Raw genomic sequence first — 22,365 nt, 5'->3', positions numbered from 1 at the left:
ATTTGTTTTTGTTTTCATTTACTTATATCTAGTGGCTGACAAAGCAGGCTACTTAATGGGCCTAAACTCTGCAGATTTGCTTAAAGGTTTGTGCTACCCACGAGTGAAAGTTGGAAATGAATATGTGACTAAAGGACAAAATGTTCAGCAGGTACATTTTCATTGTGATATTTGCTTTTAAACTAGCAGTTTTGTCCTATATATAAGTATTTTATATATGTAAATGTATGCATTAAATTGATTGTAGGCACACCGCAGGCCTTAGTAGGACCCTCGGGGAATGTAACAATATATCAAACCTTAATAAACTTGAAACAATATATTTGGAAAAAACAGAACAATTATAAAGCACTATGATAAAAAACAATGCATGTCCAAAACAGGAGCAGATTCCAAAAGACCCACAGTGGAATCTGAAAAGAAAAATGAAAATGTCTCCAGAACAAACTAGCCCCAAGCTTCTTAACACCTGAAAGGCAAAATTGAGTGGTTCTTCCAAACATTTGTACAGGGGAGTTTTACAGTGAGAACATTACAATGGAGAATGTGCTGTCCTTTGTGCCAGCCAACCTCATATCAAACAATGCTAGCGGTGGGAGCATGATCTTGCTTGATGAGCAGAGCACTCAGGGAGTATTCATATAGGAAAGATTTCCTGACATTCAAGCCATTTATGGCTTTTAAGGACAAGAATAGCACATGAAAATTAATTGGAAGCAAGTACAGCTCTTTTTTATAGAAATTCTCCACTTGTTTCTCATTGGGATAGGTGTACAATTCTGTGGGTGCACTCGCAAAATCTGTCTACGAAAAGATGTTCTTGTGGATGGTGACACGCATTAACCAGCAGCTGGACACCAAACAGCAAAGGCAGCATTTCATAGGGGTGCTGGACATTGCTGGCTTTGAGATCTTCGATGTAAGTGAACATTAATCCTACACAACAAAATAAAAAAAAACACCTTTCAAAATGTCCATGCTCATTTAAAAATACAAAAACTATTATTTTGCTTGTAAAGTACAACAGCCTGGAGCAGCTGTGCATCAACTTCACCAACGAGAAACTGCAACAGTTTTTCAACCATCACATGTTTGTGCTGGAGCAAGAGGAGTACAAGAAAGAAGGAATCGATTGGGAGTTCATTGACTTTGGAATGGACCTGGCCGCCTGCATTGAACTCATTGAGAAGGTAAGAGATGCTTCCTGTTTTAACTCTCAGCATTTCTTGGCAAAAGGCCTGCAATTAAATGAATTTCTGTACTTGAGCAGTTCAACCTATAATTCTGACTTACTACTTAAACAGTTGTTCCTTTGTGGTATTTTTATCCCATACTAAACAAGGTGAGTGGGTGAACCATGCCATCACAAATGATGAGATGGGAATGGCAGAGTCAATAGAAAGCAAGGCAAATGGGGCAGGTGGGCAGTAAGGGCTGAGGATCTGAGAAGAACGTTGCAGGGCCTAGACAAGTAGTAGATCATGGAAGAGCATGAAGATGAGGCGCACCTATATACTGCACACCTGCGTGGCCTGATTCTATTCGACAAGGAATTTTCAGAGAGAGGAAGCTGATACAGGGACACAAACAAGTTGCAGTGGAACACAGTGAGAAGATTCAGTAAGGCTAACTGGGCCCAGGATATTAAATAAGTGGAGCAGGGGCTAGGCTTAGCTCATTTCTTGGAAAGCTCTGATGATCATGCTCATAATGACGATCATGAAAGTGGAATCGATTGGAGGGTGCCTTTGGTTTAATGTATTCAGTATAACCTATCTCTCCAACAGGTTTTTCGAGGCAGTTTACAAACGTGTCACATTTTGCACTTCCAGTGGTCCTGCTGCGTAGGTTAGACTGAATTATAGTAGCAAGCATTTGAACCCAACAGTGTATCTGTTGCATCACACGACTCCATCCGCCTCTCATATTTGGTGCTTTCATGACAGCAAAAACTGATTTGCAACAGAAACTGTTGGTTTTGAATCAGTAAAAAATAATAATGCCTTGTGTCATTTAATGTCAATGTATAGTTATTAACTTTACATTCAGAGGCAATAGCAATGCTCCAGAATAGTACTTGTGATGCAGAACAGCGATGCATTGTACAGTCCACTGAACAATGTCCGTTTCTCTACATCTGCTCTTCTTGTTCCCTCCAGCCAATGGGCATTTTCTCCATCCTAGAAGAAGAGTGCATGTTCCCCAAGGCAACAGACACATCTTTCAAGAACAAGCTCTATGACCAGCATCTTGGCAAAAGCAACAACTTCCAGAAACCCAAGCCTGTCAAAGGCAAGGCTGAGGCCCACTTCTCCCTGGTCCATTATGCTGGCACTGTGGACTACAACATCAGTGGGTGGCTGGACAAGAACAAGGACCCCCTGAATGAAACAATTGTAGGGCTGTATCAGAAATCATCCCTGAAATTGTTGTCCTTCCTTTATTCCAACTATGCTGGTACAGATGCAGGCAAGTGCTATTTCTGAAAAGCATAGATCTGTTTAACATCTTTTGCTTCTTGTTTACCTCTGTTTGAATCTCTTGATTCAGCCATTCTGATAGGGAATCAGAAGAATTGCTTTGCCTGGGTCCATGTGTCCACATAGCCACATAGAAGCCACATACGTAGCTCCCGTTCATAGCCCAGGCTGACAACCTGCTCATCTAATTTAGGGAATTTTAAGGTCAGATGAGACCTCCAGGTATAGGGCGATATATAAATTCAATAAATTATAATAATAAATAATATGTAGGGGAAGAGAAACTCAGTAAGTTTTGGGGATCCTGATTCTTGCAGTTCTGGTAAGACACTAAAGAACCAAAATAAAAGTTCTCTTGCAAACTTAGATTTAAATTGAACTAAAAGGGAAAAGACTACTTTGGATTTCTGTGCCCATCAGGGAAAAAGGCAGGGTATTAAAATAATAAATAATAATAATAATAATAATAATAATAATAATAATAATAATAATAATAATATCATCATCTACACCAGAGGTTAGGTTTGTTGCCACTGTTTGTTGTGTCATTGAATTCAATTATCATAGATACTAGCTCCAGAGAAAGTTCATTATCCCATTATAATCACTGGGGCTTAAATTGTGACAAACTAGTTCTACTGATTTCACTGGTATTTACATGTTACTCTTACATACAACTACTTCTCCTGGATTGTGTCCAAAAACAGGAAACTCACTGACTTAGCAGTCATTTATTCTGAATACATGGATCATGGATCCTTTATCTTACCTTGATCTGGTGCTCTTTTCCAAGGTATATACTACCTCAACTCTTTCCCATCCATCACAGAGCTAGCTGAATGAATATGTGTTTGTATGCTATTTAATATCTCAAGGGACAGGGAGGATTCTAGTTAAGAGTACAGCATCTCACATGGCTGCTGTTTTGTTTGAAAGGTGACAGCGGTGGCAGCAAGAAAGGTGCCAAGAAGAAGGGTGGCTCTTTCCAGACAGTATCCGCTGTATTCAGAGTATGTGGCACTTCTTTCAGCTCTCCCCTTTATAGTATAGATTAACATGGGAAACAGACCTGTGTGCATTTAGAACCCATTCCTTTTCTTCTGATACAGGAGAATTTAAACAAGCTGATGACCAATCTGAGAAGCACTCATCCTCACTTTGTGCGCTGTCTAATTCCTAATGAGACTAAGACACCCGGTGAGTTACTGTGTCTCGTTTGTGTTGAATCATTCCCCTATCTGAAGTTGGTAAAATTTATTATGAATAATTTAATGATCAGGCAAACTATATGCCTCTTAATGGCTACAATATCTCCTTGCTCAGGAGTTCATTTTCCCCCAAACATCAGTCTCCCAAGCAAATGTGCCACTTTGATATAAGGCACTTAAGAGCTAAGTTTATTAAGGAGTATCAAAAAGCTTTCAAATTCCCAAGTTTAGATTCCTGCCAAGATTATAAATCTGACCTTTATTTTATTAATTACATTTCTATACCGCCCTTCAGCTGAGGATCACAGCGCAGTTTACAGTATAAAAACACAAAAATACATAACATAGTGGCAAACATAAACAATATTCCCCAATATTTTAGTTAAGTTCTTACGATTTGTACAACCATGTCAGGTGACCCATATTTCATGAAATGATGACTCTACCTGTAAGTTTGCCATTCATTCTTAATTTCCCCTTTCTCCTTTGGTTTTAAAGGTGAAATGGACCATCACCTGGTGATGCACCAGCTGCGGTGTAACGGCGTATTGGAAGGTATTCGGATCTGTAGGAAAGGCTTCCCCAGCAGAATCATCTATGCTGACTTTAAGCAACGGTACACTTTCCTCTAACAACATAAAAAGGCTACTTTTTTTGCAATTGCTGAAGTTGATATTTCATAAATATATTCTTTTGTATAGGCCGTTTCAGCACCTAGTCAGAAAGACCCCGAATTTACTCAACTGCAGAGTCTTGAAAGGAGAGATTGTATAGTTTCATTTTTGTTCCTGAACTATTTGGCCCCCTAGTTATTGCTGAAAAGAGAGTAGAAACAAACTGATATTAATGTTTTACTCTACTTTCATGGTTGTATAAATAACAATAAAATGTATGTAATGAAGGGTGTGGTGCTCTAATGGGGTGGGAATTGTGCTTTTAGGAAGTATCTGATTCCCACTTGTATAAGATATAACCATATTGGTTGTAACATATTCAGTTAGATTCTGGGCACATGGTCTGTTACAGTCTTCCTCAACCTTGGCCCTCCAGATGTTTTGAGACTACAATTCCCAGCATCCCTGACTACAGGTCCTGCTAGCTAGGGATCATGGGAGTAGTAGGCCAAAAACATCTGGAGGGCCGAGGTTGAGGAAGCCTGGTCTATTAGCTGAATATTCATTTTGACAGATGATTTCTGCTAGCACATTAAAACTAGCTGCTTTTTTATACAGTGGTACCTCGGGTTAAGTACTTAATTCATTCCAGAGATCTATACTTAACCTGAAACTGTTCTTAACCTGAAGCACCACTTTAGCTAATGGGGCCTCCTGTTGCCGCCGCGCCGCCAGAGCACGATTTCTGTTCTTACCCTGAAGCAAAGTTCTTAACCTGAAGCACTATTTCTGGGTTAGCAGAGTCTGTAACCTGAAGCTTATGTAACCCGAGGTACCACTGTATTTATCAGAGAGCCTACTTATTCCTATTGGGGTAGTTCGTAGAAGCTACTTGTTATCACTGGGTTGTGCCTTTTACTTCCCCAATGGGACTTTGATCTCCCCTCTTTCCCTGCATATCCTCTAAATCTGTTCTAGTGATTCCCCCAATCCTCTGGAGCAGATTTGGGAATAGCACAGGGTGCATGTGGTGAGGAGGGAGTTCCATTGCACAAGCAGAGGTCATTCCACTCATGCATTTATTTCGCTGGTCCTGCGTTCTCAGTTCATTTCATGAAGCACATGGCAGTTGAAAAATTCAGAAGAAGTTCTCTTCTGTATCAACAACTGTCGTAACCCTCTCAGCATGGAGAAATGTAGACTGACTCAAAACGTGTTTCAGTTCAGTCTACAGCAAAGTGTGTGATTGCATCTGGATTATAGCACTTTCATATATTTGGCATTTCACCAGTTGTGAAAAGCTATGGTACAGATGCACTATGATTGCTTTACAAGTGTCTGAGCTTCAGTGGTGACTAAGTCAACTCATATTTTTACATGCTACTTAGTCCCCATGTGAATTGGATCTGAGAATGATAGATTTGTCACACATCCTCTACACACACACACACACACACACACACATGGGAACTACTTCCATGTAGTGCCTCGCATACTATCAGGAAGTGTATATAAATAATCAGAGAAATAAACAACTATCTGACTTTTAGAAGACATCTGAAGGCAGCCCTGTTTAGGGAAGTTTTTAATATTTGATGGATGATTGTATTTTAATATTTGCTGGAAGCTACCCAGAGTGGCTGGGGAAACACAGCCAGATGGGTGGGGTATAAATAATAAATTATTATTATTATTATTATTACTACTACTACTACTAACTAAAAGGGTGGGAATGATCACACTCCTTGGGTTTCTGCCACCTGAGAAACATTCTAATGGGAGGAAGGGTTCCATTTGTGTAGAAAAGAGCCCATTCACGTGTTTGGAATGCTCATTCACTGTCCAGCACTGTCCAGTAATAGTGTAGATGTCACTCCCACGTGTGTGCGTGTGTGAAGAGTTCCCATGTATATTATTCTACTGTTCTCCCTATTCGGATACTGTTTCCCCATTAAGACCCTAGTGTATTGTGTTACTGACTTCAGTTCTCCCACCTCTCTGTTCCTTTCTGTCTTTCCTACCACAGCTACAAAATTCTTAATGCCTCTGCAATTCCTGAAGGCCAGTTTATTGACAGCAAGAAGGCTTCTGAGAAGCTTCTCTCTTCCATTGATGTGGATCATAATCAGTACAGATTTGGCCATACTAAGGTAAGTACAAGCACGAAGTTTGACAGTTGTTTCCAGCAAATAAAAAATGGATGAAGTGCATGAGAGGAGAATGGTAGAAAAGAACAGGTAGTATATTTGGGTTGCCTAATTTATTTATGCATGGCTAATTCCTCTTTGGGACGCGGGTGGCGCTGTGGGTTAAACCACAGAGCCTAGGACTTGCAGATCGGAAGGTCGGCGGTTCGAATCCCCATGACGGGTGAGCCTCCCATTGCTTGGTCCCTGCTCCTGCCAACCTAGCAGTTCGAAAGCATGTCAAAGTGCAAGTAGATAAATAGGTACCGCTCCGGCGGGAAGGTAAATGACATTTCCATGCGCTGCTCTGGTTCGCCAGAAGCGGCTTAGTCATGCTGGCCACATGACCTGGAAGCTGTACGCCGGCTCCCTCGGCCAATAAAGCGGGATGAGTGCCGCAACCCCAGAGTTGGTCACGACTGGACCTAATGGTCAGGGGTTCCTTTACCTTTTTAATTCCCCTTTAAGATATTTTTACCCATGTGAATGTAATCTCCAAAAGCATGGAAAGCAGCCAGTGCATATTATGCTTCTTTCTCCATTCAATGGCAATGTGATTAGAAAGGGATGAGCTCTCCTCAGCTCTCCTATGATTGACTGTTGGTCCTAGACAGAAGGTTGGAAGGATATGGTTGTAAACTGGACAGGGCAGACATAGTCATAGGTTCAGGTTCACCAAGATAAGATAAGCATGGCAAGGTTCAGACCTGTAGCTCTGTCTGGGTGGCTGGCTCTGCCTCTAGTAAGCACAGTCTGCTTTGTTTCCAACATCATGGGGGACCACATGGCTCAGCTGCCTTCAGGGCAGGAGTCCTCAAGGGTAAAAAGACAGCATTGCAACCTCCTCAGGCTGGTGAGGTGTGAGCCATATAAGTTCTCTTGTACTGGGGCTTCCAGGGCAGAGATGGTGTTCAAGGCTGGTTCAAGGCCTGCTGATCCTTCTGAATCTGTGGCCTCATCCTCCTAAAACGATGAGCCACAACCTGGTGTCATGACACTGGCTTGGGATTTTTTCCTGAAAAACCTGAAGAAATTTCCTGAGCTAACCAGAAGTCTTGGACAGAAGTCTCTTTCTGTTTCTCTCCCCTCCCACAAACATACCAGCACCCTTTTCCTTTAACATGACACTAGTGCTGAGAGCAAGAATAAAAGATAGAGAAGGGGTAAGGATCACCCACTTCACATACCACTTTTCTCTCCCCTTGTTAGTACTATGTGCTTGTTTAGTGATATCTTTTGTTTCAAACTTACCAAAACATCACAGGTATTCTTCAAGGCTGGTCTTCTTGGGTTGCTGGAAGAGATGAGAGATGAGAAACTGGTAGCCCTCATCACCCACACACAGGCTATGTGCAGAGGTTACCTCATGAGGCTTGAATTCCAAAAGATGAATGCAAGAAGGTAACCAGCCATTTCCTTGCTGAACCTCCAGAGAGCAGCTCACTAAAACTTGTTTGTACACATTAATGTCAGAATATGTCGGTATTAAATGTATGGTCTTCTGTACAGAAGGAAGGCCATACAGTGGATATGTATTTTTGAAGCAAAATCTGGCACTGTTACTTTCTCATCTTCAGCATTTGAATCTTGCTTTGGCAAAGCTTGTTGCTCCTTTATGCTACAAATGTAATGCAGGTGTTTTGGAATTCCCCCACACTCTTTTTATTTGGAAACGACCAGTTTGAATTTATTGTGCTAGCCAAAGGCCCATGCCAAAGCATTGAAACACAAACAATTTCAGATACATAATATAAATCAAGGCACCGACTAAAACAGAGTCGTCAATTTCTAGTGAGACTACAGATATAGACCCCTGAATCCCTGTTACAATTCACAACTATGTTGACCAGTTCCTTTTTCCTAATCTTTCTTGCCACCAGCATGAGAAAGGCCACTTTATAAGTCACTAAGACATTGGAGTAACCACTGAACCTGCTCCATTGAGGGATAATTGCTTTCTTGAGCAAGTAAGTTTTAGAAAGTGGCTCCTCAGGTCAACATATAAGGGCCAATATAACGAATAATGAAGAATATATTCTACCTGTAATTGACCAATCTGCTTTAGGAGATTACTACTGATAAAGATCAGTGCTTATTTAAGTATTGAAACATGTGCCTCTGAAATCACTTTCCGCTTAAGTCCCTTTCTTTCCATACATTCGCAGAGAATCAATTTATGTAATTCAGTACAATGTCCGCTCATTCATGAACGTCAAGCACTGGCCCTGGATGAAGCTATATTTCAAGATCAAGCCCTTGCTAAAGAGTGCTGAATCAGAGAAGGAGATGGCCAACATGAAAGAAGAATTTGAGAAAACTAAGGAAGATCTTGCAAAGTCAGAAGCAAAACGAAAGGAGCTTGAGGAAAAAATGGTGACTCTGGTGCAAGAGAAGAATGACCTTCAGCTTCAAGTTCAGTCTGTAAGTAACGTGTGTTCTCCTAGTTGCACTTCTGATTACCATCGTCCATTGTAGAGAGAACACTCAGTGGGCAAGCTGAGAGCAATAACCTTCAACCTGGTTACTGACAATCTTGGAGATCTTGTAGATGAGCTTCTGGAAAGAGCATACTGCCATCTAGTCCTGCTTGACAGAGGATTCAGTGGCAATAATCACAGCAGCACTCCTGATTTTTATATTAAAAAATAAACACACATGTCTGGCTTCTTCTTTTCTTTCTATAGGAAAGTGAAAGTTTAGCAGATGCTGAGGAAAGGTGTGATGGACTCATCAAAAGTAAGATCCAGCTAGAAGCTAAGATAAAAGAGTTGACTGAAAGGCTGGAGGATGAGGAGGAGATGAATGCTGAGTTGACGGCCAAGAAGAGGAAACTTGAAGATGAGTGCTCAGAGCTGAAGAAAGACATTGATGACTTGGAACTAACATTGGCCAAAGTGGAGAAGGAGAAGCATGCAACGGAAAACAAGGTGAAAAGAGAGTACAGAATCATAGTGCCATTATGATCCCTCTCGGTTCTGTCCCCCTGCCAACATGAAAGTAAAATTTTAAATCAGTACAGTGGTACCTTGGGTTAAGTACTTAATTCGTTCCAGAGGTCCATTCTTAACCTAAAACTGTTCTTAACTTGAAGCACAACTTTAGCTAATGGGGCCTCCTGCTGCCGCCACACCGCCAGAGCACGATTTTTGTTCTCATCCTGAAGCAAAGTTCTTAATCTGAGGTACTATTTCTGGGTTAGTGGAGTCTGTAACCTGAAGCGTATGTAACCTGAAGCATATGTAACCCGAGGTACCACTGTAGTAAGGAAAGGAAGGAAAAGATAACTTACTTAAACTTAAGAAGTTTGGCTACTGGTTTGTTCCTTCAACTCTTGTATTGCAGCACTTGGGAGTTTGGGGTTTAGATGTTCAGCATCCAGATTCATATTTTTCGGTGCTGCCATGAAGTTCAGTAGGTGGCCCTGAGCAAATCAAATGATATCTCAGGGTTGTTGTTTTTTTACAGAGTTGTGAGTTCAAAAGGGAATGTTATACATCTTGCTTTGAGACTAATTAGAGAAAAAAATATTGAATAATGTATCAGGTTGTATCCAGTGCTGTCCCCATTCAAAGTAGACATGACTAAGGGCTCATCCACACTTACTTTTTGCCCCATGCATTCTAGGCACAGGCCCACACTTTTCTGGTCCAAGTCTGAGCCCTTTTTTATTTTTTTGCCCCACTGCTTCCTCCAGGAAAATCTGCTCTTTAATGCTGAATCAGAACAAACAGCAGTTTTGGTTTTCTGTGGCTTGTCATTTGCTCTGATTCAACACTTAAAGAACAGGTTTTCTCAGGGAAAGTGCCTGGGATAGGGGGCGGGGATGCTCAGAGAGGGAACCTTAAAACGCGGACCTGTTCCTAGAAATGCAGAGCAGAAGTAAGTGTGGATGAGCCCTATCTTAGCTTCACTAATTCCACATTAATGTCCATAAATTGGAGAGTGCAGAATAATGAAACCAATTTTTTATTTGGTTGCAAAATATATTTAACATTTCTGACAGAATTCTTCCTACTAGTCCTGTTGGAAGATTATGCTTGGCCCTTTGCATATTGTGAAGGGGATTTTTTTTTCAACTCGTCGCATTTGTATTTTTAAATTTCATGGGCAAAAAAGAGAAAATCAGCTTTTGCCCAATCTTACTGTGTAACTCAGTGTGCTTTATGGCACTGTTTCACTTTTGTAATGAAGAGGTCAGGAGGCATTTCTGAGGAAAGTCTCATTGTGTTTCCACATCTGTAACTAGTGCTGCTTGTTACATACCGTATTTTTCGCCCTATAGGACGCACTTTTTCCCCTCCAAAAATGAAGGGGAAATGTGTGTGCGTCCTATGGGGCGAATGCAGGCTTTCGCTGAAGCCTGGAGAGCGAGACGGGTCGGTGCGCACAGCCGGGCTCCCGCGCCTTGCGGAGAGGTGCGCGAAGCCTGGGCATGCTGAGAACAGCGCGCCCAGGCTTCAGCATGCAGGCAACTCTCCACAAGCCGGCTTGCGGAGAGTTGCCTGTTCTGGGGGCTGGGGTCGGGGGAAGCTCGGGCTTCCCCCGCCCCAGCCCTGCGCCTGGGGGAAAAATAATTTCCCCCCTTTATTTCCCCCCCAAAAAACTAGGTGCGCCTTATGGGACGGTGCGTCCTATAGGGCGAAAAATACGGTATGTATAGGATTTTAGCAGACACCAGCCTTTGATATCATACTCAGAGTAGACCCACTGAAATCAATGAACAACTTCCTTACATCCATTTACTTCAGTGGGTCTACTCAGCATATGACTTAGTTGGGTATTACCCTATGTTATTTTCTCACTCATAAGACAAGGATTGCATATAATCACCCGTAATGAGGAAACACTCATAAATGGAGGTCTTTATTGTTTCTTAGGTTAAAAACCTTACTGAGGAGATGGCAGCTTTGGATGAAAACATCTCCAAGCTCACCAAAGAGAAGAAAAGCCTCCAAGAAGCTCACCAGCAGACTTTAGATGACCTCCAGGCAGAGGAAGACAAAGTGAACACTCTGTCCAAAACCAAATCGAAACTTGAACAGCAAGTTGATGATGTAAGAGAATTTTTAGTCTTGAGAGGACATAATAAAAGCACTGGGAGAAATGAAGTCTATTTGCAGTTATACACACTGGCTAGAACCAATGTTGAACCTGCTAAATCTTTTTTTGTACCAGTCCTCAGTTCTATATCTGCCTGATACCATCGGTCCTCTTCTTCAGGCTGAGGAAAGGAGATAATAAAAAGTAGACACATAAGCTCATAATATTCTGAATTTACTAATTATTTTTATTATTACTGAAATTACGGCATTAAGAAAGACTCCAAGTGGTAGATCATTTTTAAGAGCAAGGAAACTCACCTCAAAACATATTCACATATTTTGATCTAGGTAAACTTAGGAAGCTGTGTTACACCTAATCAGATCATTGGTCCATCCAGCAGCTGAGTCTTCAAGGTTTCGAATGGGCCTTTTCCAGGCTGAGACCTCCAGGCTGAAAAAATACATTTTCTAACATGTTTAGTTGGTATTTATTAGTCTTTGTTATTAATAGGATATCTAAGAACTGAATTTTATTGTAGCATTGCCTTATTTGCAGGGGCTTAGAAGCATCTGTAGCCCACTGGCTTTTCAAAACTCCTAATGCTTTATATTTCCTCCCTCCTCTTTGAAACAATAGCATTAAATCAGTGTCTCTTGTTCTTATATACTGTTTAGCTCGAAGGGTCTTTGGAGCAAGAGAAGAAGCTTCGTATGGATCTTGAGAGAGCTAAAAGGAAGCTGGAGGGGGATCTGAAGATGTCTCAGGAATCTATCATGGACCTGGAGAATGACAAGCAGCAAATGGATGAAAAACTGAAGAAGTATACTGCCGAGATTTTAATATTGTGTTATTGGATCTCAAATTTGACCTTTCTCATTAAAATGCTTACTTTTCGTTTTTCCTCCTTCACCAGGAAAGAGTTCGAAATCAGCCAGGTACAAGGAAAAATAGAGGATGAACAGGCTCAAAGCTCTCAGCTACAGAAAAAAATTAAAGAGCTACAGGTAAATCATAGAAAACTTTGTGTATCTTTTGTGCCTCGGAAATCTCAGTTTTTAAGGTCACTCTCACCCCTCATGTACATTCACTGCTTATATAGTGGTTCTAAAATGATATTCTTCCTCAAATTGAATACCTACATACACACTTAGTATGAAGACACTAGATAAAATCACTTTAGGAAGAATAGTGTATTACTCCAGGGAATTCAACCATTGGTCTTAAGGAAGTTTATAAAATAAACGTAAGTTTATAAAATAAGTATGCATGCACTGCTTATTATACACACGTTTTTATTGAAATAATACAATGATTTAGTACTTTTAGATTACTCCTGGCCCAGCTACTGTATGGGGGCACAGACTTGGCTTAAAGCCCACCCTGACTTTATAGAAACCGTTCAATCCAAGTACTTAAGGCAAATATTCTCAACGCCATCTTGTGTTTCAAATGCTGCATTGCACTTGGAGGCCAACTTTCTCTCAATTGAATTACAAATTTAGCACAGGACATTTACTTATTGCCTTTGTCTGAATTTAACCCTCACTGGTCTATTACCCTTAATATTGCAAGACTGTCACGAGAGTGCTTGGACCAAAACTGTTACTCAAAAGCTCTACTCTGATTTATCACCCCAACATATATTAACACTGGGTTTTGATAAAGCAAATATTTTAATTAGGCAGTGCCTACATGACATTGAGGGACGTGGGTGGCACTGTGGGTTAAACCACAGAGCCTAGGACTTGCCGATCAGAAGGTCGGCGGTTCAAATCCCTGCGGCGGGGTGAGCTCCCGTTGCTCGGTTCCTTCTCCTGCCAACCTAGCAGTTTGAAAGCATGTCAAAGTGCAAGTAGATAAATAGGTACTGCTCCAGCGGGAAGGTAAACAGTGTTTCCGTGCACTGCTCTGGTTCGCCAGAAGTGGCTTAGTCATGCTGCCCACATGACCCGGAAGCTCTACGCTGGCTCCCACGGCCAATAAAGCGAGATGAGCGCCGCAACCCCAGAGTCGGTCACGAGTGGACCTAATGGTCAAGGGTCCCTTTACCTTTACATGACTTTAAGCAACAGAATAATTTAGCCACCATAAGAAAATTTTGTCCTTGGTATGATTTTTTCCCACCTAGTCTCCTCCACCCATCAGCATCCTATCTGCAAAACTTAACAGTTTGCATAGGTGCCTTCACCTATGCAAAACAATTATGTCCATGCAGAGACAGCAGTATCAAATCTGTAGTGCATGTACACCTAGCCTCTGCATACTCTCAACCTCTGTGTAATGAGGTTATTACTCCTCTTCTATCATCTATACCAGACTGTTCATCCACTGCTACATTGTCCTTCCTTCTTGCAGACCAAGATTACCAGGTGACAGCAAACACGGCAAAAATTTTAGCTGGGGCAATCAGAATTAGATCTACCATCTGACTAACCTGTTTAATGCCTAGTAAAGAGTAGCCCACTTGTTTATGTCTTATTTGTGGTCAAGGAAAGTTAGTAACTCTTTCATTTGTATAGTTGAGCATTCTCAGAACGTATTTTGTACAGCCAACAATCTAGCTATATCTGTATTTGATTGTATTTGATTCCTTTGCTACCTTTAGTTTATAAAATTATGAGCACAGCCTACCTAGAGTTCCTTTTCAGTTCTACTCTTTTCAGTGGCATAGTTAAACTTCTGTATCTTATTTCCCAAAGGCCCGTATGGAAGAACTGGAGGAGGAGATTGAGGCTGAGCGTGCATCTCGGGCCAAAGCAGAGAAGCAGCGGGCTGATCTCTCCAGAGAACTTGAAGAGATCAGTGAGCGTCTGGAGGAAGCTGGTGGGGCAACCGCAGCTCAGATTGAGATGAACAAGAAACGTGAGGCAGAATTCCAGAAAATGCGCAGGGACCTTGAAGAGGCCACTCTGCACCATGAAGCCACAATGGCTGCTCTCCGCAAGAAGCATGCAGACAGTGCAGCTGAACTTGGGGAACAAATTGATAACCTGCAACGCGTGAAACAGAAGCTGGAGAAGGAGAAGAGTGAGCTGAAGATGGAAATAGATGACCTTGCCAGTAATATGGAGTCTGTCTCCAAAGCCAAGGTAGACAGTTGCATGTCTTTATTGTGACTAACTGTTCTGCTGTAGATTCTGGTTAATTAAAACATTGTATTTTATTTCTCCCCTCACAAAGAGTAATCTGGAAAAGATGTGCCGAGCCCTTGAAGACCAGTTCAGTGAAATTAAGACAAAAGATGAAGAGCATGTGCGGCTGATCAATGATCTGAACACACAGAAAGCACGTCTGCACACTGAGAATGGTGAATTTGGGCATTTCTAGAAGACATGGGCATTCCTCCTGACATTTATTTATTTTGAATAGTCCCATTCCACCTTTCCCTAAAAATCATTGTAGACATGTTATCTACATATTTATTATCTTTGCCTTGACACATCCACATTAATGTTGTCTAAACTGCATCCTTCCTTGTAAATCAGATATTGCCAAGTATTTCACTATGGAAGATCCCCCTTGAAATATTAGTGGGGTGCGAAAGCACCCACTGATGCTTTTACACAGTCTTCATTTACTCCCATATATTTCTGGTTTACTGTGGCTTGCATTTTCCCCTTTTCTGTGATGTGGAAAAGTAATGCTTATACAACTCATACAGCAAATATTCAGATACAAAAACTCAGCCACAAATACTCAAAGGCTTCTACTGCCTTCTCCTTTAGACCCCTATATTAGTTCCTGTTAACAGCTACAAATGCACTGTTAATATTGAATGGAGAACTGCTCTGGTTTTTAAACATGATCTCTGTGTTTAAATCTATGCATAAGCATTAGTAGTGGGAAAACTACTGTTGATAGTCAAGTGGGAGTATTGGGGCTGCCTGAACAGCATTAGCAAGTGGTACAAGTGAGAGATTCACAGCTCCGTGAGAAGATTCATAAACGTTATTCAGATTCTTGAGGCACCATGCACAGCTTCTGGTCACCCAATAGACCTTGAGCCTCGGTGTCGGTCTCCATTTCCAAAAATTATAATTGCACATGACACTTCACAGAATATGCCTTAAATAGCCTCTACATGCAGCTCGGAGAAAATTAAATCCTACTGATAGCAATGAGAATAAAATTAAATCCTACTGATTACAATGAGAATAAAGCCCATGCAGCTCTTTCTGGTTTACAACTCATTTTCTCCAGAATGAAGAAGTAAGGCCACCACTAAAAGTATATATGGATAGATCTAAAGCAAATGTATTAATCTGAGCAAAGAAATTATCGAGAACTAATGTTAAGTGCAGTATTTATCATAATTATTGAAAACTGTAGTATTTATTGCATTTTATTTTAATAGAATCCATACTATATTTGTTGCAATTATTGTGGACTGTAGTAACATCCATTTCAAAGAATGGAAGGCAGAGATAGGAAAATTCTAGTCGACCAAGCGCACAAATGATTTAATTCAGCAGTTGCATCGCCATCAGTGAGACTACTTAGGAGCAGGTGGGGTGTTTTTGAACCATCTCAGCCTATGACTATGTGAATATATTTTTTTTCCAATAGGCGAGTTTTCTCGACAACTAGAAGAAAAAGAATCTTTTATTTCACAGTTGATCAGAGGGAAACAAGCCTTTACCCAGCAGACAGAGGAACTCAAGAGGCAGCTGGAAGAAGAAAACAAGGTGATTTTCCACTTGTATATCATGCCTCAGAGAAGTGAGGAATGAATATTCCTGATAAAAAGAGGCAGGAGAGGCAGGGAACATCAGAAAAAAGGCAATAAAACAATCAAAGCTCATTTCCAGCTGACATGGACTGATGGAAATTCAAGGGCAAATTACAGCATGAATGCAACATGGGGAGGTAAAACATGCAACATGGAGAGGTAAAACAGGTGCTTTTGCAAATTCTGCAATTGCTATTGAAAAAGCTATGATAATATTGCACTGTTTTTTTAAAAAAACCCTCTATAAGATTAATGTGTGGAATTTACTGCAGTGAAAGCATGACTGAGGCTAAAGAACGCAAATAAAAAATTAAAAAATCGGTTCACAGAAAGTAATAATGCTTGGTTAAGTATTATATAGTCAATACTTTTATGTTTGGGTATAAACCAACTGCTGAGGAAGAAAACATCCCAGATCTCATATCTGACATAACTAACAGACAAGATGTAGAATGTCTGATTGAAACAACCTGCATGCCATTGCTACCCATGTGGTCATCATTAACATTAATATTATGAACCCTTAGGCAAAAAACGCTCTGGCCCATGCCTTGCAATCTGCTCGCCATGACTGTGACTTGCTCCGGGAGCAGTTTGAAGAGGAGCAAGAAACCAAAAGTGAGCTGCAGAGGGCTCTCTCCAAGGCCAATACTGAAGTTGCCCAGTGGAGAACCAAATATGAAACGGACGCCATTCAACGTACTGAGGAATTAGAAGAAGCCAAGTGAGTACTGGGAAGGAAATCAGGGGAGAGCTTTGAAGATGCCAGGGTTTTAACCTGTGGTATTTATTTTTGACAGCAAATCCTCTATTTCTAGTTTTGCATCTTATGCAGGTCTGTTTTTTGCCATTGCTATTTGTTTTATAAGCGTATTTATAGACCACTCTCCCATAAAATATCAGGGTAGTATAGAGCAATATAAAACATGAAAAACCATTAAAAGTGGTACAAAATAATCATTAAGATAGCTGGCTACTCAAGAAAATTGGAAACTACTGAATAGGCCTATTGCCATAAAATAGAGTCTTCAAGAGGCACCTGAAAGTCAAAAGTGGTGTTCCATAGCACAGGACCAGTGACACAGAAGTGCCCAATTTCTGGTTGAGGTCAACAGTAGGAGGACAGCCAACTAACTGTGGTCTTCTGAACAATCTCATTTTACCCAATTCCCCTTTTTTCTAGTTTTGCAGCTGATGCTATCTATTTTCTGTTGCTTTTCAATAGGTGGTCTTCTCAGTCCAATTGGCTGCCCCTCCCACTGCTCTTTTGCTTCTCTTTGGTTCTGTCTCATGAAACATGTTGTCACCCCAGGCTGTCCTTTCTATGGGTCTCTCTTTTGTCACACAGAAGTCTCCCACCTTGCCAGGCTTTCTCTCACTTTCTGCTCTGCCTGTACACCAACACGGTTTGGAAAAAACACCTTTGGTTGCATCATGGGATACTTTGCCTTTCAGGAAGAAGTTGGCTCAGCGTCTCCAAGAATCAGAGGAGCAGATAGAAGCTGTCAATTCTAAGTGTGCTTCCCTAGAGAAGACTAAGCAAAGGCTGCAGGGAGAAGTTGATGACCTCATGATCGACGTAGAGAGGTCCAATGCAGCTTGCGCAGCCTTGGACAAAAGGCAGAGGAACTTTGATAAGGTTTCCTTTTCTTATTGGGGAGCGGGCAGACATTTTGCAGGAAGGGCAAACAATTTGTGCTTGTTTACAGTTGTAATCCTGGGAACTTCCAGGGCTGTCTTTTGGCATTTCTGTGAATTTAGCACAAGGCTTCTATGAGAGTAGATCAATTCCACCCTTACTCATATGTTTGGTAGCATTGTGGCCTGTATAAAGTTTATATACATGCAACATTAGACTTTTCAATAGTAGTAGTATTGAATAATATGCACTTCAGTGGTATATTTTGAGCTGTGTGAAGCAGGCACGTTCTTCAGAAGTAGAAATCCTGTAGTGGGCAGGCTCATCTCTAGCTACAACAGACTAGTACAGAAAAAAAACACAATTCTACATTGTCATTATTAAATTGGTTGCTGTCGGCAACTCATTATAACCTCTTTGGTCTAGAAATCAAAACTGCATCCTTATGTTTGTCCCTGAAGATTGATTGAACACAATACAGTTGGATGTTGCTTATTAAACATCCTTCGTGAAAGTAGTTTGTTGTAACTTAGTGGTTGCTAAGGAACCATTCAGACAGTGTGAATGAGGTGCAGTGATTTTGAGCCCATTTGGGGTGGGGGTGGGGGAATGAAAGTTCAGGAGTGTTCCTCCCCACACCATTGGTGGGCCATGGCAGACACACTTGGCAGCAGTGGCAGGCAACACTAGTCCTCTCAGCAGACTGGTGATGTCCCCCTTTTATTTTCACACAATGCTTGAGATACTAAAATTGCAGTTGTCTCAGAAACCAGATGCTGCACAGAGAACCAGCTGGGGAAGAGGGGGGGATTAAAGAGGTACCGGGCGTGGGAGCACTAGCACCTGCATAAGGATGCCAGGTTCCGTCACCTGTCCTGTGAAAGGCTCATATGTGATAGGCAACATTTCTCCTCGGTCATAGATCCAGGAGTAGCCAGTGTGGTGGGACAGAGCCACAGAGCCAAACTTTGGCAGGCCAACTGGATTGTGCTGGGGTGGGGAAGGTCGGCTGTGAAGCTGGGGCTGTGTGGGTGCAGTGGTGGAGCCCATCTGATGTTTCCACCAGTATGTCCAGAATACTACAACACACACGTAACTGGCTGTAAAGTAACATAACATTATAACATAACATAAAAACATATAGAAGGTTAATACAGTAGTAATATGATATGTTATTGCCATCAGGAACAGTGCTTTGCAATTTTTTTGATATGACAATTAGATTACAGTTTCATTATATATGTTATGTTACTTTACAGCCAGTTACATGTGAGTTGTGGTATTCTCAACATGATTTATGTAATGAGGCAATTGTGGTGTGTGTCCACCAGTATGTCAGCACAGCCCCAACCTCTTCACAACACAGTCCTGTCCCAGCCCTATCCAGCCATGCTGCAGTAACACCAGTGTTGGGAGGGCAGCTCCACCACACCATTACTGCATACCCCTGAGTAAAGCACAATGTTGTGTTCCTGTGCTATATGAGCCTATTTGTTACCTAGGTGCTAGCAGAATGGAAGCAAAAATACCAGGAATGTCAGGCTGAACTGGAAGCTTCCCAGAAGGAGTCACGGTCCATGAGCACTGAAATTTTCAAAATGAAGAATGCTTATGAGGAAGTGTTGGACCAGCTTGAGGCTGTCCGGCGAGAGAACAAGAACTTGCAACGTAAGTTTCTTTTTCCTACAGACTTTAATCTAATGTAAGGCATCTGTAATGGTAGATGCACACGACCAGTTTTCTCCTGCTTAGTAGTACTGGCCAAAGAACAGGCATGCTGCTTTTACAGGTTCAGGGTAGGGAGATGTTATTCAGCAGTGCGGTAACTTCCAGCTGATTGCTGCAAAGGTCCATATCCTGCCTTTTTTCCAGACTCAAGGAGGCTTATACAAATTAAAACACAGATAAAATACAGAAAGCTTAAAACATATAAAAATAACAGTTTACAAGTAATTAAACTGTAGTAGTCTTAAAGTACTATAAAAACAAATCTTTTAAAATATAGTGAAAACTGCAGAGCAGTGTTAAAAGCTCTTTCCTTAAAAACAACAAATATATAAATGCTGTGTGTGTGTGTGTGTGTGTAGTACAAAAGTCTTTTTATTATTAAAAAATCTTTGCATCTACTGTCCTATGGGCGAAGGGGCAAATCATACTTCAATTAAATTGAAACATTAGGTATCCTATTCCTAAAGATTGTAACCATTACGATAAATTACACAATTTCTACCTGCAGAGGAAATTTCTGACCTGACTGAACAGATAGCTGAAGCTGGCAAAAGCAACCATGAATTAGAGAAAGCAAAGAAGCAGATTGAGCAAGAGAAGTCAGACCTCCAAGCTGCCTTGGAAGAAGCAGAGGTGAATATGAACACTTTAGAGACAGTATTAATTGGCACTCGCTATACATGGTGTGTCCCTGCCCCCCAGAGGCAGTACAAGGATAAGGACAGACTAAGGTGGCATATCTTTGAGGAAAAAAATCCCTAGCCCATTGCTTGAAGTTAAAGTTTTGTGAGAGCAGTGTGTCAATTTTCATAGTGAAGAATTGGCCTGCTACCAATCTGGAGCTTTAGGAAGGTTTTTAGTGCCACCTTCTGGTTAAAAATAGAACAAATGATTAAAATGAGAAGGCCCATTAGCTATATTGCAAAGGGCAAGCCAAACTAGAAATGCTAATTGCATTTCCCCCTGATGCCTGGGAACATGGACTGGGCAAACACCTAAGAATAACAGGAATTGTCAAAAGCCTTCCAGTCTTAATTGTATCATTGTTGAGTAATATTTTCATTTATAAAATCTGTTAATTTTAGAAAAAAATAGTTTCAAAATGGTTTATTTGAACAAAATAATTTTCATGGGGGGTGACCATTGACACTTCTTAATTACTAAATGTTTTATTATAAATACAAAATGTTTTATTTATTATTCAGAATGTTTCCATTTTACAAGTTGCATCTATGATCTTATAGTGTGTTCATGTTTCCCCTAAAACGATATATTTTTTAAAAAATTAACTGTGCTTGGGGTATATATTTTTCTCCTGGGCTGACAATGGAATACTATGAAGCCTGCTTTCATAGTTAAATACAAATCCATAATTGAAACAAATAATGTTGTTTCATTGATGAAAGGGATCTTTGGAACATGAAGAAGGGAAAATCCTGCGTGTCCAACTAGAACTGAACCAGGTGAAGTCTGAGATTGACAGGAAGGTTGCAGAGAAGGACGAGGAAATTGAACAACTGAAGAGGAATCACCAGAGAATGGGAGAGTCCATGCAGAGCACACTGGATGCTGAAGTGAGGAGCAGAAATGATGCTCTGCGGCTCAAGAAGAAAATGGAGGGGGATCTAAATGAAATGGAAATCCAGTTGAGCCATGCCAACCGCCAAAGCGCAGAGACACAAAAACATCTGAGGAACATCCAAGGGCAACTGAAGGTCAACCTGAGTGCATACACATGTTGGGGGCTTTGTAACAATTTGTATGAATTCATTTTGTGGTGGAGTAGGGAACAGAATTGAAATTTGACTAATCTCTATAATGTTATGGATGGCATGTTAAAAATGTGTTTTTACTCTTTGTGCATCACAAAAGAGAGAGCCAATGAAAGGGTTATTCAGTGCCAAAGTAGATTGTGAAAGGCATACTTAAAAAAAACCAAAAAACAAATGTGAAGGTAATACAAGTTTATCAAATGCTATTGGCCATGATGGTAAAAGGATAAAAAGTCAAGTTCCCGGCATACTTAAATTTTGTCTTCTAGGACTGAATAACAGAGAATGGACGGCATGTTAAATAACTGGCTTGTTTCATGTAGACTTGGTTTGACCGCATTTTGATCCTTGTCATAAAAATTCACCCAGCTATTGTTCAAAGAAAACTTCAAAACTATAGTGTTTGTCTCTGTACCCTTCACCCAAGGGACTCAAGTTGCATGCTAGCCTTATGGCTTGTTATAATATCCTGGTGTGTTCTGATCCTTATTGTATGCTGCCCTGATAGCTTTACTGCTTGGGTGCCCCTAAAATCTTTTGAGTAAAATAAAATGAATAAATAGCAGTTCTGTGAATGAGGAAGACTGACTGAGACTTGTCGAGACTTGACCAAAGTTGCCCAGTGAGCCTTGTGCTGCAATCCTAACCCTGACTCTGCAGTGGTGGAGGAGGCTTAGATCCAGCAGATGTCCTCAACCACTGGCTTTTGCCATGACAGAGGTCCCCAGTGTAGCTGCAGAAAGCATGGCAAAGGCAGGGCTACCGGTGGCAGAGGGTCCTGCAACAGGGCGCTTGGGTTGGGTGGAACAGAGATGGGCTGCCAATGATCTGTTGTATCGTAGGCTGCTCCAGTTCCCAGAGAGGGGATCCAATTTGGGCCTGGAGCTGCAGCACCCAAAAAATAATAATTATGCAAGCCAGTGTGGCCAACAGGACTTCAGATGCAGTGAGGCCTCAGCTATTCTG

At 41.1% G+C, this 22,365-nt stretch overlaps 1 protein-coding gene and 1 long non-coding RNA gene across 2 annotated transcripts in view; one reads left to right on the top strand and one right to left on the bottom strand.

Annotated features, from left to right (window-relative positions):
- The window catches only part of LOC309362517, a 47,014-nt gene that overhangs the window by 1,832 nt on the left and 22,817 nt on the right, over positions 1-22,365 (bottom strand). The window contains exon 2 of the long non-coding RNA XR_014164994.1: positions 7,740-7,782. This is a non-coding gene — a long non-coding RNA (uncharacterized lncRNA). The remainder of the gene's footprint in view (positions 1-7,739; positions 7,783-22,365) is intronic.
- LOC309361978 (myosin-1B) overlaps positions 1-22,365 on the top strand; it is a 130,005-nt gene that overhangs the window by 99,896 nt on the left and 7,744 nt on the right. Inside the window, exons 12-33 of the mRNA XM_081897389.1 lie at positions 33-151; positions 770-919; positions 1,020-1,190; positions 2,160-2,469; positions 3,417-3,490; positions 3,590-3,677; positions 4,187-4,304; positions 6,329-6,452; positions 7,753-7,889; positions 8,654-8,909; positions 9,173-9,415; positions 11,366-11,542; positions 12,206-12,351; positions 12,445-12,535; positions 14,231-14,620; positions 14,712-14,838; positions 16,098-16,216; positions 16,788-16,984; positions 17,716-17,899; positions 19,402-19,567; positions 20,136-20,260; positions 21,034-21,342. Coding sequence (XP_081753515.1) covers positions 33-151; positions 770-919; positions 1,020-1,190; positions 2,160-2,469; positions 3,417-3,490; positions 3,590-3,677; positions 4,187-4,304; positions 6,329-6,452; positions 7,753-7,889; positions 8,654-8,909; positions 9,173-9,415; positions 11,366-11,542; positions 12,206-12,351; positions 12,445-12,535; positions 14,231-14,620; positions 14,712-14,838; positions 16,098-16,216; positions 16,788-16,984; positions 17,716-17,899; positions 19,402-19,567; positions 20,136-20,260; positions 21,034-21,342 — 3,821 coding nt within the window. The remainder of the gene's footprint in view (positions 1-32; positions 152-769; positions 920-1,019; positions 1,191-2,159; positions 2,470-3,416; positions 3,491-3,589; positions 3,678-4,186; positions 4,305-6,328; positions 6,453-7,752; positions 7,890-8,653; positions 8,910-9,172; positions 9,416-11,365; positions 11,543-12,205; positions 12,352-12,444; positions 12,536-14,230; positions 14,621-14,711; positions 14,839-16,097; positions 16,217-16,787; positions 16,985-17,715; positions 17,900-19,401; positions 19,568-20,135; positions 20,261-21,033; positions 21,343-22,365) is intronic.

Source organism: Podarcis melisellensis, assembly GCF_964234715.1.
Source record: "Podarcis melisellensis genome assembly, chromosome: 2".
Taxonomy (NCBI): domain Eukaryota; kingdom Metazoa; phylum Chordata; class Lepidosauria; order Squamata; family Lacertidae; genus Podarcis; species Podarcis melisellensis.
The sequence above is the reverse complement of the archived record's forward strand: the minus strand, read 5'-3'. Positions and strand labels throughout refer to the sequence as shown.